The following is a 16,450-nucleotide window of genomic DNA, read 5'->3' as shown; positions in this document are numbered from 1 at the left end:
ATACTTCTCAACCTTCTGTTTGCTTTGGAGATAGTTAACTGATCAAAAAATGCTCTTTTCCATTCTCAGGGTTGGAGATTTTAATAAATACATCAAACTTGGAAACCAAGGAATGATCTGTGCCTGTTGGAAGAAGCAGTATAGATGTTTCCAAGCCAAGAGAAAGGACAGACAGACAGAGAGTGAGCGAGAGAGAGCAGTTGTTCAAAATGGAAATACATTACCATTTATTGTCTCTGGATGACTTTGCATCTGATTTAATTCGGGAAGGGTGGGCGGCATGGTTTCCTTCATCTGTCAAGATCTTCTTTGTTAAAACGGCACCCTCTGAAGGTGATATGAATAGGCAAGCTGTTACCTCAATATGCCTTGTCACAACTGAAGCCTTGTTTCAAATGATCATTAGCCAAGCGTGGCGACTATAGTTAATCTCCTATCATAGCTCCTTTTTTTTTTTTTTTTGGTACAGGGGGTCCAAAACAGCTGCTAATCAAAGGGGGTGATTGAAGCCTTTGGGGGAAAACCTTCAGTTTTTGGAGAAGGCCCATCAGCTAATTGTGTTAATGCTAAAAGGCAACGAGGATGCAGCTCTCTCTGGATGTGATATACGTTGCTGTTTCCTTTTTCTTGGAGAGGGGTAGGGAGGGGGAAAGTAGCAGGAAGGCACATTATAGGGAGAAGCACACCTAAGACATGGCCCTTACTCTGGTCCTGACCACAATTCTACTGCTATAAACCAGGCCTCAGTGACATCCAACTAACAGGCTATTGCAAAACCAGATTGATTTGGGCAGAAATGGCACAATTTCTTCCAAGTTTATGTTGGGCATCAATAAAATACTACTTTCAGGCAAAGGTGATAAATGACAAAAGGTTGTCTTAATTTAATCTCTCTTCCTGGTTCTTTTCCTGATAATGTAGCAGCTTAGACATGGGGGTGGAAGCAGATTGATAGATTCTGTTTTTCCTTTATTCAGAGGACTCATGTATGAGCACTTCCAATTTTATTTAATAATTATGTTGTACAATAGGATAAGATTTCAGGTGTTCTGTTGAATGCCTCCTCATTTAATAACGGAATGTCTGTTTAATGGTCCCAAGGGTTACCAGAGGATCTGTTTTTCTGGATTATATCTGCTTATCATCTTCATTTCTTTCCCACCCCATCCCATTCCATGCAACTGTCACTGTTTCTTTTCTTCATTCTTCAAGTTCTCTCAGCTTTCTGCTTGCCTTCCTTATACAAAAATCAACTTTTTCCTTCCTTCAGCAAAGCAACAAATAACTGTTTCATCACCCAGGCAAGTTCAGTATCAAAAGCAGGGGGAAGTAGGAAAAAGAATGGGTTAGGAAACCTCCCATTAACAACTCCATTTCCACCAGCACCGGGATCTGAAGTTGACCAGCACTGGTTTGAAACAGCTGGCAAGAAAAAGAACCACAGTCATGGCTTGCCTTGTCTCGTGTTACTGCTTCTATTTACTAGAAACAGGAGTGCTTACAAATGAAATAAATTTAAAAATAAATAAACAAACCAACAGACATGCAACTGTAAACTGAGCATATCTAGGCGCTTTAGTAATGATCGGAGCTCTTGAAAATAGGTTGTGGTATAAAATACAGTGAACATACAACTGTATGTATAAAAGACAGTTAAATCCAGAATGGTTCAGGTAATGTGAATTGATACTGGAGTCGGCGTAGGGAGCAGGGATCATAGTTAACATATTCTAAGGATTCAGAGCTGTGGCAAGTGGAACATTGATAGACAGTAGGTAGGGTCAAGTCATGCAGATGGCCAGGGTAGGATTTGGGGTGCCTTTTCCTGGCTTTGGTGGAGACTTTTGGCTTTGTTATAACCATATTAAGCCTATTTGTACCTTGCATTGGGTGCTTCTCCTCAAATTATGATCCAGTGAGGTTTTGTGGGCTGCAAAAGGGGGATTGGGACCTCATGCCATCCTTCAGCTGTCTCTGATGAAAGGGGCTTGCGTAAATTACATTAATTTTAAGTGAGTAAGATTTGCAGTGCAGTAGTTACCCAGCCAGATAAGCAAGCTAGTTCCATATATGCTGAGCCGTATCATTAAAAAAATGTTTTGGAGTATGCAGTGACCCTGAAGTCTGTTACTTTAATCATCTTTATACTAGACTATTCATTCCAGTTTAACCGGTAAGATTATTTCCACACAAATGCATTGCTGAAAACGTGAATTCTGGATTTGTTTAAAACTGATTTGAAAGGTTATAGATTAACTGTACCTAAGACTCCGGGAGGGAGGGTGGGTGGGTGGACTTCAGCGAACAGCCAGGCTATTTTAATGGTTTTGTCTAAATTTTCCTAAATAGGGAATAAGTCTTTCACAAGGAATTTATGGAATGTGTGGCTTGAAAAAAAAAATCCAAGATGCCTCATTCTAAGACCATGGAAACAGAATGGGAAACTAATGAGTGGAAGGGGGAGGTAAAATAATGTGGGCGAATGCTAGTATATCCTTCCTTTATATTTTCATTCCTCTGTGAAATTTAGCATTCTCTCTCCCATACCCATGAACTTTGGAATAAGGAGTACTATATAAGCCAACCAGCTTTCTTTGGTTTCATTGGATCCTGGATCACACAATACAGCAATCCCTGGGTTTCACTGGATACTGGGATCACACAGTGATGCTGTTGTCTAGTTGCTTTCACAAGACGCATCTATGCCTATGTCACCATTTTGTGGGAATGCCTAAAAGCACATTGTGCTTTTCTGTCCTCTTCTGTGAAAAGCACATTGTGCTATTTCTGTTCTCTTGTGTGAAATTTATTTTCTTGAGCATCTGTTAAGTTCTCCTAAAAGGAAGAACATCTGGTCTTTCTGTCTCCAGACAGGTTCCAAAGCACAATAAACAAGGCTGGTTGAGTATCAGAAGGCAAAAGATTCTGATATTGAATATCAGAAGCCAAAAAAGATTTCCCATGATTCAGGTGGGGTTTCAGTGTCATAACTTCTCCTTGTCTTTTCCCATGATCAATAAAACTATAGCCAATGGGGCAAATGATGTATGCAAATAAACACACATTATTTTTGTATATAAATTTGTATCATATATGCAAGTTACAGACAGCAGTTTGTAATTCAAAAATGGATTGGACAACCACAGTATAGTCCTTTCTATAATATTATGGATGCTCAGACACTGTCTCCAGCGCTGTCTTATTGTAGAAGATGCTCATTATAGTAATCTAGAGTCATCCAGGCATCACTGTGCTGATATAACAGTAATGGGGACAAGCGTTATGGCTGGGGCAGCACTAGAAGCCGCTACAAGTTAGTGGGGGAAAGAGGCTCTGCCGTTCCCATTTGCTTCATAGCTTGGCCATCAACAATTCCACAACTGTAAGGCATCAGTGTTTCAATACTTCAAATTAACTTCATGCTTGATGCCATGTCAAAAAATGAGGTTTAGGTTTTCTGCTATGGAAACTGGAATTGAATTGGGCCTCCTTGGACTTTCTCTACTATGTGAGAATTTAAATTCCTAAAATTGCAGTTCAGAGATTGCTTTTGTGGGAATCTGCCATTTTCAACTTGTATATTAACAATAGTTTGGCTAGTTATATTTTACTGGCAAAGTTGGAATATGTGAGTGTCTTTTGTTCAGAAGAATATTCCAGTAATTATTGTAATTGCTAATCCTGATTATTTATTTACACACACACACACACACATATACATATACATATATACACACACGAGAGAGAGAGAGGGACAGAGACAATCCAACACATAGTGGCAAGGTATAAGATGCATGCAGGAACTGGAATCCACAACCAAGTAGCTGGCATTGTGTACAGGAACATCTGCACAGTGTATGGGCTATACCCTCCTAAGTCCAGATGGGAGATTCCACAGAAGGTTGTGGAGAATGACAGGGCTAAGATCCTGTGGGACTTCCAGATCCAGACAGACAGGACCTGGCCAATCAACCAGGCATCATGGTAGTAGACAAGGGCCAGAAGACAGTGGTGGTGATAGATGTAGCAGTGCCAAGTGACAGCAACATCAGGAAGAAGGAATATGAAAAGCTGGAAAAGTACCAGGGCCTGAAGGAGGAACTACAGAGGATGTGGAAAGTGAAGGCCAAAGTGGTCTCAGTGATGGTAGGAGCAGTCAGGGCCATAACTCCCAAGCTGGGAGATGGCTCCAACAGGACCTGGGAACAACATCAGAGCTCTCTGTCCAGAAGAGTGCAGTGCTAGGAACAGTTAAGATGCTGCACAGAACCCTCAAACTCCCAGGCCTCTGGTAGAGGACCTGAGACTGAGGAAGACACATACCACCCTTAGGGGTTAGAAGGGATTTTTTTTTTTACACACACACACCAATTACTACATCATCATAAATTATCATTATCATCACATGCATATATCACTTTTATTTGAAGAGTTTAAGGTACCTTATATGGGAATCACTCATTCCCATCAACTTGGTGAGTTGAGTTGAGAGAGAGATTGGCTTAGAGTCATCCAGTGAGCTCAAGAGTTGAACTAAGTCTTCTTAGTCCCAGTCCAGCACAATCTGTCTAGGGCCATGCCTGTGAAGTTGGTTGGAGTGCTAAAATCCCTCAACTCCAAATTATTGGTGCAGAACATTCTAATGGATAGGGAAAAACAGGTAGAATTCCAACATAAGGATGAAGTTGGCCTCCCCCCTCTTGGACTACCATAATCCAGTGGTGTTAGAATCATCACGGCATATAAACCTGTGATTAAACTACAACAAAGAAAAATAACTTTAAGTTTTGGAGTACTCTATGTTACTTAAATACAAGTAAAAGAGTAAAGACCCCAGGTTAGTAACTCAATGGGCAAGGCCCATCCTGGGTTTCCCATATGGATGAGAACAGCAGACATAGTTGCAGGAGCAAGGTGGGTTTGAGTTGGTGAGTTGGGCCTAATGTCTGGAGTAGGCTAGGTTCTTCCAAGCCAATGAACTAATGAAGGCTAGGGGCCAGTGTCAGAGATTCGTTGCTTATACAGATTTGAGCATTGCTAATCACAGGATGATTAGTGATTAGACAGATGATTAGTGGGGACGCAGCGGCGCTGCGGGTTGAACCGCTGAACTGAGCTTGCCGATCAGAAGGTCGGCAGTTCGAATCCACGTGACGGGGTGAGCTCCTGTTGCTAGTCCCAGCTCCTGCCAACCTAGCAGTTCGAAAACATGCAAATGTGAGTAAATTAATAGGTACCGCTTCAGCGGGCAGGTAATGGCGTCCTGTGTAGTCATGCTGGCCACATGACCACGGAAGTGTCTATGGACAAACACCGGCTCTTCGGCTTTGAAACGGAGATGAGCACCACCCCCTAGAGTCGGACATGACTGGACTTAAGGGAAACCTTTACCTTTACTAATCACAGGATGAGGCCTAAGAAGAGGCAACACCGCAACATGGATCCTCTTATCTTTTTAAACTTGAAATTCACTATAAGCTGTCTTCATTCCCTCAGTCTAAAGCTGCTTCCTTCGTTAATGCTGGCAAGAGGGAGATTGGGAGCAGCTGTAAAAGATGCTTGCAATTTTTTCATTCAAATTCCAATGAGATGCCCTGATAAACAGAGCATTTTGCAGCTCATGAGCTGTTTTGATACAAAGAGTTCACCCTCAGTTGAAGAGCCAGCTGTCATAAAAAAAATTCTTTAAAAGCAAAGTGCATTACCCCCTTAGTATGTAAGCATGCTCACAAACTGATTCTATGTGAGGAGCTGTTCAGAAGTAGTACACGTGCTGACATAAAAGATACAGGTCTCATCCCTTGTTTGCCTGTTGTTGAGCAACAGTAATTGGCACAATATGTAGGATATTTAAATGTTAGCCCCACGTGGGGTGCTTGGAGTCATAAATAGGCAATTTGAGCAAACTAGGCCAACTTCCTTTTTTTTAAATCTGTGTTTGCCTTAATTATCCAAGATGGATGGGTGGTGGAAAAACTTGAAATTAATACAACGATCTTTATAATTCCTAAACATGGGGAGTAAATAGTTCTGTTTTACTCTGCTGCAGTCAAACCCCACCTTTAGTGTCCAGTTGGGTGCCACATTTTAAGAAAAAGTGAAGCAGTGTTAGATTAGAACAGGAAAAATGACCAAGGAACTAAATCCTACAAATAAGGATGGCAGAAACTGGTCATCTTTAAAGAGATGACTGGAGGGGGATGCAATAGCACTCTTCAAATATCTGAAAGGATGCTACAGAAGAAAGTCAAGACCTGTTCTCTGTCATTCCAGAGGAGACAGAATAATGGATTTGAGCTACAGGAAGTTAACTGTTAGGAAAAACTTCATCCAGAGAAGTGGTGGATTTCCCTTCATTGAATGTGTTTAAACAGAGGGTAGATGTCTATCAGGAATGATTTATTTGGGATCCCTGAACTGAACAAGGGGTTGGTCAATGCTGAAAAAGGTCCCTCTCAACTCTTGGACTGTATGATTCTCATTTATATCCTGGGCTTGTTTCAGTTCATATGCCATGGCACAGGCTCTCAGCATATCTGTGAATTTGCTATAGAAAAAAGAAATCCAGTTATGATTGGACTAGGAAGAGTGAGAAAGGTATATAGAAAGTAGGCATTTTGCATTTGAGCCTGGGTTCATGGTAGACTGGCCAATGGATATGATTCTGATGCCATAATAATGTGGTAGAGCATCACCTCAAAGAAAGGCTGTAAACAATGGCAATTGCTCCTGAACTGAATTTGGATTCTTTTGTTTCAGCTACAAACCCATCGTGGAATACATAGATGCTCAGTTTGAGGCCTACTTGCAGGAAGAACTGAAGATCAAACGGTCCCTGTTTAATTATCACGACACCAGGATCCACGCGTGCTTATATTTCATTGCCCCAACTGGGCACTCACTGAAATCCCTTGATCTGGTCACCATGAAGAAGCTCGACAGCAAGGTACATCCCTGTTCATCTTGATGAGATAGGATCTCAGTTCTTGTTTTGCCAGTCACATAATTATATAGCGAAGATCCTTGTTTTTCAGAAATGAAGACAAAGTTTTGAAGGTGAGGCAGAGTCTGAGACAGGATTTTAAACACTTAATTTTAAAGTGTTTTAAAACACTTTAAAAAGCCCATAAGTAGAATGAAAGCTTACTCAAAAAAGTAGGCATCTTTGCTTATAATCTGTCGAACTTCTATTGCATATACTATCATCTCAAAAAAGAAAAATATGAGTTTCATTTTTCAAAACTACAGGATTCATCAATTAAAACATGCAAATTTAATTGAAACCTGTATGATCACTTTGTTAATTGGATCGTCGCCCTGGTCCTTGGACACTTTCTGGAATGTCTTTGCCATACCTATAGCCCATACACAATTGTGGGCCTTTTCTTGGAAGGATATAATTCTGGCTTACAATTTACAAAGTCAGCTGCATAGGTAAATGCAGACAGTTTACCTTGCCTACAATAGGAACTGAAGCTCAGCCTGAAGTTTAGGTACAATCTATTCAGTTCATCAGTTGTTGTTATTAGTATTACTGCATTTCGTTCTGCTCCAGTGATTTGCAGCATGACTGAATCTGAAAATAAGAAAGTTTACTGGCCCAGTTTTATAAATCAACAGTAAAACTCTGGTGATATATCAGTGAACTTTACATGGCATCACTTTATAGTTGCAGAGGACAACTTACAATATATGAGGGATGCTTAAAGTGAAAAATCTGAGTTGTTAGCAAATTGCATCCATGGGTCATGGAAAAACTGCTTTCAGGCCACCTAGGGATGAAGGCTCATATAAAAAGTGGCTAGGGATTGCTTAGCAAATAGACAAAGTAGCAAGCAATGCACACTTTGTACAGAGTGCTAAAAAGACAGCAGCAGACTAAAGTAGCATCATACACTCTTGGAAATGACTGTGCATCCCTTGGCAGTGTGGACACATAAACTTGGCACGGCACTTTGAGGCTGGGTGTTATGGATGCTCATTCAAAATGGCTAAGGGGGTGTGTGTATTTCCATGAAATCTACAACCAGCTCTCAGACAACAGGCATTCTTCAACACTAGGATTGGAGAGCTTAAGCAATTTGTTAGAGGTAACAGCTTTCCTCAGAAGTCTTTAGACGTTTTGTATAACACAGTGGCATTCAGTATAGCACATCTATGCCATACTTCCCAGCCACTAATGAGTTGGCAGAAAGATGAATGCAAATACTGAACTATCATTTATTTTTTTAATATGGGAATGCCATTACAGGTTTGCATAATACTGCGGCATGGCCATGAATCTGTTTTCTCCTGGACTTCTTGAAATAAGACTTGTACACTTAAGTTAGAAACCAACCAGTTAGCCAAGCATCTATAAATGGTTTTGGTGTGGTGTTACTCGGCAGCCACAGAAGGCCAGATGGTGCTAGTGTGTGACTGCAGAGGACCAAACAAGTCTATAAATACCAGCAACATTCTCTCAAAACAGGTTTATATAAAATAAAGGGCTTCTAAGCACTGTTTAATTTCTGGCTCAATATTATCTTCACCAACTGCTTAAAAAGGTTGTTTAGATAGAAGGTAATTGGTGTCATCTGTACGCAGAACTGCTAAGTTTATAACTAAGGCAGCGGTCATAAGAACCCAATACACTGAACAAATTACCCTTATCCTGTAAGGGAGATTCATACATCTGATTGATGTCCTAACAGTCAGAATTCACACTGAGACGAGGAGTAGGTCTCTAGTGTTTATTACTGCTACATAAAACAGAATCCTAACAAACTGAAGAAGGGTGGGAAAAACCCAGACAGATAAACCCCAAAAGCTAAGGCGGGTCTGATCTGTGTCTCTTTGAATGGCTGCTTAATTCCTCAGTACTACGCATGCGTTTTCCACCCTGGATTGAGGACCCCTCCTGCTCGCCATCAGTGGTCATGACAATTACTGACTCCTTGTATTATTACATATGTATTGTATTACTGTATTTTCTTTTCTCTGTTAGTCTTTTTGGAATTAGACAATGTATTGTATTGTATTTTATTTAATTCAATTTTATTTTATTTTATTGATAAGGTCACAGGACTAATCAATTAATAAACTACTACTACTACTACCACCTTTGCCACAACTCAGCTACTTTTTTTTAAAATTAAAATCATTTTTGAAAGATGCTAAAGGTCAGGTGAGACTGAGCAGCCGATGGGCCCCAAGGGAAATGTCCCAAAGGACAGCGTTGCTCCCCAGCTGCATGTTTAGAATTGTAGCTAAAAGGTACATCATGCTACTTCAATATATATCCTCTGTTTTATTTGAAAAAAAACATAGATTCCAGTGGATGTTCTGCCAAGTTGTTATGGCTTCAATTTCCCAGCAATTATGTGTTGATTATATTGGGAAATTACCTTATAAGATAAGCAGCTTGCCAAAACCTTCTTTGTTACTTGTTCGGATTTAATAATTAGTTGGACAAGCTTACACAAGGCCTCAGCTTGTGTCCTGGCACCCTCTGGGGTGGTTATAAGAAATAGAGTGGAAACTTTTTCTTCTCCTGTTGACTTGTGATGTCCAGACGCAGGCAAGATGTGATTAGCATTTCCTATGCTTTATGAAATAAACTTAACTTCAAAACTTAGCATATGAACTTAGCACATTTCAATAAGCGATTGTAAAGACCAACCTCACTTTAGAACATAGATGTTCTACCTGGTAACTTATGAAATGCAGTTGATGCAGTTGAACCATTCTTGGAATTTACTTTCGCAACGATTCTTATCTTCTTACTTTAAAATAGTTGCTAATAGCCTATATGGCATATGATATTTCCTGTATAAAGCATATGCTATAAAGAGAGGAAATAGAAAATTGCGTTACTCTGTTTACCTTCCGTTTGCAGCTGTCTTCTGTACTCTGAAACGCAAATTAGTGGATCTTATTTCATTGGCGGCCAGCATTGGAATTTTCAGGGAAAATGAGAAGGCTGAAAATGAGAAGTTTGTTCTGAAAAGTTTTAAAATTTAAAGTATGTTTGATAGGTTCCTGGTTCAGCTTTATAATGTAAATTGCATCGCCCAAATTTGAAAGGTTCACTATGAACCAAATAGGTAATTGGCACACACAAGAACATAAAAATCTAATTGGAGCCCTATTGAGTTAGGCCTAATGCCAATCTAGTCCAGCATTCTTTATTATAGAATAACCAGGCTGATATAATAAGGAAACCCGCAAAGAGGATGGGAAGGTGTCAGTCCTCTTCCACAGTTGCTCTACAGCAAATTCTTGAATTAATATACAGCTTCCAGAATTAGTAACTTTGCTCAGGTCTTTGTCTAGGATGGGTATAGCCCACTACAAGGAGGGGGTGAGTTTTGATGCTGCCTTTTGTTGACATCTTCTGTTCCTCGTTTTTACTATTGTAGTGTTTTATTTTTATTTTCCTGTGTTTTTATTTTTTGAACCACCCAGAGCCGTTGGGAGTCGGGCAGTGTAGAAATTCAATCAATGAATCGATCAATCAACATTTGATAACTCCATCCTCCATGAATTTGTCTAATTACCTACTAAAACTACCTACTGTAGTGGCCATTGCCACACCTGATGGCAGCAAATTCCAGCTTACATATTTTATATATAAAGAAAGAAATCCTGAGTCACCCCATAATTGCTTTCAGTGGAGGATCCCAAGTTTTAATATAGCAAGAAAAGGAGAGAGGTCTCTCCTGACCAACTTTTCATGCCATGCATGATTTTATAGTAAATATCCCTACCATGTTCTCCCTTGCTAACATTCTTTTTAAGCTTGTTGTTGATTCGTTTAGTCGTTTCCGACTCTTTGTGACTTCATGGACCAGCCCACGCCGGAGCTTCCTGTCGGTCGTCAACACCCCCAGCTCCCCCAGGGACGAGTCCGTCACCTCCAGAATACCATCCATCCACCTTGCCCTTGGTCGGCCCGTCTTCCTTTTGCCCTCCACTCTCCCTAGCATCAGCATCTTCTCCAGGGTGTCCTGTCTTCTCATTATGTGGCCAAAGTATTTCAGTTTTGCCTTTAATATCATTCCCTCAAGTGAGCAGTCTGGCTTTATTTCCTGGAGGATGGACTGGTTTGATCTTCTTGCAGTCCAAGGCACTCTCAGAATTTTCCTCCAACACCACACTTCCAAAGCATCTGTCTTTGCTCATCCTTCCTTATGGTCCAGCTCTTGCAGCCATATGTTACTACGGGGAACACCATTGTTTTAACTATGCGGACCTTTGTTGTCAGTGTGATGTCTCTGCTCTTAACTATTTTATCGAGATTGGTCATTGCTCTTCTCCCAAGGATTAAGCGTCTTCTGACTTCCTGAATGCAGTCAGCATCTGCAGTAATCTTCGCACCTAGAAATACAAAGTCTTTCACTGCTTCTACATTTTCTCCCTCTATTTGCCAGTTATCAATCAAGCTGGTTGCCATAATCTTGGTTTTTTTGAGGTTTAGCTGCAAGCCAGCTTTTGCACTTTCTTCTTTCACCTTCATCATAAGGCTCCTCAGTTCATCTTCGCTTTCAGCCATCAAAGTGGTATCATCTGCATATCTGAGATTGTTAATGTTTCTTCCAGTGATTTTAACTCCAGCCTTGGATTCCTCAAGCCCAGCATGTCGCATGATGTGTTCTGCGTACAAGTTGAATAGGTAGGGTGAGAGTATACAGCCCTGCCGTACTCCTTTCCCAATCTTAAACCAGTCCGTTGTTCCGTGGTCTGTTCTTACTGTTGCTACGTGGTCGTTATACAGATTTTTCAGGAGGCATACAAGATGACTTGGTATCCCCGTACCACTAAGAACTTGCCACAATTTGTTATGGTCCACACAGTCAAAGGCTTTCAAATAGTCAATAAAACAGAAATAGATGTTTTTCTGCAACTCCCTGGCTTTTTGCATTATCCAGTGGATATTGGCAATTTGGTCCCTAGTTCCTCTGCCTTTTCTAAACCCAGCTTGTACATCTGGCAATTCTCGCTCCATGAATTGCTGAAGTCTACCTTGCAGGATCTTGAACATTACCTTACTGGCATGTGAAATGAGTGCCACTGTTCGATAGTTTGAACATTCTTTAGTGTTTCCCTTTTTTGGTATGGGGATATAAGTTGATTTTTTCCAATCTGATGGCCATTCTTGTGTTTTCCAAATTTGCTGGCATATAGCATGCATTACCTTGACAGCATCATCTCGCAAGATTTTGAACAGTTCAGCTGGGATGCCGTCGTCTCCTGCTGCCTTCTTATTAGCAATGCTTCTTAAGGCCCATTCAACCTCACTCTTCAGGATGTCTGGCTCTAGCTCACTGACCACACGGTCAAAGCTATCCCCGATATTGTTATCCTTCCTATACAGGTCTTCTGTATATTCTTGCCACCTTTTCTTGATCTCTTCTTCTTCTGTTAGGTCCTTGCCATCTTTGTTTTTGATCATGCCCATTTTTGCCTGGAATTTACCTCCGATGTTTCTAATTTTCTGGAAGAGGTCTCTTGTCCTTCCTATTCTATTGTCTTCTTCCACTTCCGTGCATTGCTTGTTTAAAATAATTCCTTATCTCTTCTGGCTAACCTCTGGAATTTTGCATGTAATTGGGCATATCTCCCCCTATCACTGTTGCCTTTTGCTTTCCTTCTTTCTTGGGCTACTTTTAGTGTCTCAGCAGACAGCCATTTTGCCTTCTTGGTTTTCTCTGTCTTTGGGATGTATTTTGTGGCTGCCTCCTGAACAATGTTGCGGACTTCTGTCCATAGTTCTTCCGGGACCCTATCTACTAAGTCCAGTCCCTTAAATCGATTCTTCAGCTCCACTGCATATTCCTTAGGAATATTAGTGAGCTCATATCTAGCTGATCTGTGGGTCTTCCCTAATCTCTTTAGTCTGATCCTAAATTGTGCAAGAAGAAGTTCGTGATTGGAACTACAGTCAGCTCCAGGTCTTGTTTTTACCGACTGTACAGATGTCCACCACCTTTGGCTGCAAAGGATGTAGTCAATCTGATTTTGGTGTTGTCCATCTGGTGAAGTCCATGTATAAAGCCGTCTCTTAGGTTGTTGGAAGAGAGTGTTTGTATGCAGAGTGAGTTGTCTTGGCAAAATTCTATCAGCCTATGTCCTGCTTCATTTTGTTCTCCCAGGCCATGCTTACCTGTAATTCCAGGTGTCATTTGACTGCCTACCTTAGCATTCCAGTCTCCTGTGATGAAAATAACGTCTCTTTCAGGCGTGTTGTCCAGTAGGTGCTGCAGATCCTCATAGAACTGCTCTACTTCAGCTTCTTCAGCATCTGTGGTTGGGGCATATATTTGAATCACTGTGATGTTAGATGGCTTGCCCTGAATTCGAATTGAGATCATTCTATCATTTTTTGGATTGTATCCAAGCACTGCTTTCACCACTTTACTATTAATTATGAAGGTTACTCCATTTCTTCTGTGGTCCTCTTGTCCACAGTAGTAGATCTGGTGGTCATTTGATGTGAAGTGGCCCATTCCAGTCTATTTCAGTTCACTGACGCCCAGAATGTCTATCTTTAATCTTGACATCTCACCAATAACCACATCCAATTTGCCCTGGCTCATAGATCTTACATTCCAGGTTCCAATGGTGTGTTGATCCTTAGAACATCGGATTCGCCGTTCACCACCAGCACCGTCGGCCGCTAGCCGTCCTTTCGGCTTTGAGCTAGCTGCGTCATCACGTCTGGGGCTAGTTGAACTCATCCTCTGTTCCTCCCCAGTAGCATTTTGACCATCTTCTGACCTGGGGGTCTCACCTTCCGATGGTATACCGACATATCTCTGGTTGTACTGATCCATTTCGTTTTCACGGCAAGAATACTGGGGTGGGTCGCCATTACCTTCCCCAGGGATCGCATTTAGTCTGACCTCTCTGTCATGACCTTCCTGTCTTGGGTGGCCCTTCACGGTTTAGCTCATGGCATCATTGAGGTGCTCAAGCTCCAGCACCACGACAAGGTAACGATCCTTTGCTGAAGTCTTTTTAAGCTCGAAATCCCCAAACCCTGATTTAGTAGCCATTTTCTGTACTTTTTCAGCTGTATGGCATTTTTCTTGAGATATGAAAATGAGAATTGTACACAGTATTTCAAGTGCAATTCTGCCATAGATTATACACTGTAGTTTGTTTTCCTAGCATGAAGTTTGCCCTTTTAAAATGTAGCTGTACACTAATTACTTCCACTCAGGTAGAGACCACAATTCAAAATAAAGTGAAGCCTGTACCCTGGATGGTAACTTAGGGTGAGTGACAGATTTGATTCATAAAAGGATCTCCCATGCAGTTCAGTCAAAAGCAACCATGAAGTTCTTTGACGAATATTGGATCAAAAGATTAAAACAGAAGGGTCTGGATTCCATATTAAAACAGTGCATAATTAAACCTGGTGATGGCTTTAAAAGGGATATGGATGAATTCATAGATAGCCATCAGTCTTGAAGACTGACTGACTTCTGAGTTGAGGAAGTATGCGCTGGCACAATGGTGGGAGAGGGATATGTCTCATCTTTTGCTGGTGAGGACCTCAGAGACATCTGGTTGGACACTGTGAGAAATAAAATGCTGGACTACAATGGCTCTTGACCTGATCCTGCAAGACTACTATTTTGTAACCCATGAGGGTGCTGAGTACCTTTCCATTCTAGCTTAGTTAAAGCATGAGTTGCTTGCAGATTTGACTGAAAGTGGGAGGAGAGATTTCAATGCACTTCAAGAGCCAAACAGCATATAATATTGCGTCTCCATATAGACAGAATCCAGCAGCTCTCTCTCAGCTGCAGTATGCCTTCATGTGCTATTATAGGTCTGTTAAGATTCACGCCTGGAAATTAAAAAGCAAGGGAAGGCGTGAGCTGTCCAGTATAGAAATATATATTGAAAGGTGCTATCTTGATTGTCTACTTCAAATGAGCAACATGATCCAGCTAGCCTAATCCAAGTGACTATTTTCATACGATCTCCATGAATCTTACTCTACTTTCTGCTGAGCTACTGCATTCCCTTGAGGTTCTCTTGCATTTTGAACCACTCTGTTCCAAGGACTCAGGGTAGAAATATTGTTGTCCTTTAACTTTTTCTTTAAAGGTGTGATCCGTACAGCCCCGTATTTCCTATGCACTCGTTGGGGTGGCTTTTCTTTCTCTCCTGCCATCACCAGGAACTGATGCAGCATAATTATGCTTTGTTTATTTTGCAGGTGAATATTATCCCGATAATAGCCAAAGCTGATACCATTGCAAAGAACGAGTTACATAAATTCAAAAGCAAAATCATGAGTGAGTTGGTCAGCAACGGGGTCCAAATCTATCAGTTCCCAACTGATGAAGAGACAGTGGCTGAGATTAATGCCACCATGAGTGTAAGTCCTACTTTCTTTTTATCTTCCATCCATATCTTTGGATAAATGGCTGCATTGTTATATTTCTATTTTTTATATACTTTCGAAGTCAATACATCTTGAATTTTATACTTTCTATTTGTGTGTGTATGTGTATACGTGTGTATGTGTGTGTATGTAAAGTCGAGCACAGTGAAAAACTGGGGCTAAAATTAATTATAAAGAAGAAAGACCACATTAATTACAACAGGTACAACGACCAGCTTTAGAATTGACAGTGAAGATATCAGAGTGGGAGATAGCTTCTGCCTTTTAGGACCAACCTTCAACAGTAGTGAAACAAGCAGTCAAGAAGCACACCACACACTAGCCTTGGTAGAAGTGAAGCCCTTGGGAAAGATATTCAGATGCCAAGCTGTGTCTATACCTACAGAGATCAGAAGAGTACAGGCAGTGGTATTCTCTTTGACACTCCATGGAAGTGTAAGTTAGACTTTGAAGAAGCAAAGTAAGAAGATTATTAATGCTTTTGAAATTCGGTGCTAGAGAAAACTCATGAGAATATCATGGACAGGCAGGAAGACAAACAAATGGATCATTGGATAAATCAGCCCAGAGTTCTCACTCAAGGCACAAATGACCAGGCTCAAATTATCCTACTTTGGACACACTATGCGAAGACCCAGCTTGCTAAAAAAGGCTGTAATGCTGGGAAAGGGAGAAGGAAAGAGAAGAAGAGGGTGACCAGCAGCAAGGTGGAGAGACTCAGTTACAAAGGCTATGGGTGCACCATTGGGAGACATGAAAGAACAGTTAGGGATAGATTGTCTTGGAGAAAATCTATCTACGTGGTCACTAGGAGTCGAAAACAACTTGACACATAATCAGTGTTGCTTTCATAAATATGTGACTACAGTATTTATAAAAACAATATAAATATTATGTCACTGTAATATAAATATTATATCTGTTGCTATAATAAAAATGGATATATAATGCAATAAAAAACAGTACAGAACTGTGGGATTTGCTAGTGTGCGAATCTCTTCTCTGAAACCCTGTTTCAGGAACCATCGCCTGATGTGTCTTCTAGAAAAG

The 16,450-nt window shown here is 40.8% G+C and overlaps 2 protein-coding genes across 4 annotated transcripts in view; one reads left to right on the top strand and one right to left on the bottom strand.

The window, feature by feature from the left end:
* The window catches only part of CNOT6L (CCR4-NOT transcription complex subunit 6 like), a 386,677-nt gene that overhangs the window by 155,536 nt on the left and 214,691 nt on the right, over positions 1-16,450 (bottom strand). The gene's annotated exons all lie outside the window — the stretch shown is intronic.
* Positions 1-16,450, top strand: part of SEPTIN11 (septin 11) — a 96,730-nt gene that overhangs the window by 50,822 nt on the left and 29,458 nt on the right. For all 3 annotated transcript variants that reach the window (XM_063310361.1, XM_063310362.1, XM_063310363.1), the window contains exons 4-5: positions 6,760-6,946; positions 15,212-15,373. In XM_063310361.1, the coding sequence (XP_063166431.1) occupies positions 6,760-6,946; positions 15,212-15,373 (349 nt within the window). The remainder of the gene's footprint in view (positions 1-6,759; positions 6,947-15,211; positions 15,374-16,450) is intronic.

This window comes from Candoia aspera, chromosome 8 (genome assembly GCF_035149785.1).
Source record: "Candoia aspera isolate rCanAsp1 chromosome 8, rCanAsp1.hap2, whole genome shotgun sequence".
NCBI classification, from domain to species: Eukaryota; Metazoa; Chordata; class Lepidosauria; order Squamata; family Boidae; genus Candoia; species Candoia aspera.
Note: the sequence above shows the minus strand (reverse complement) of the source record. Positions and strands in the feature narration are given on the sequence as shown.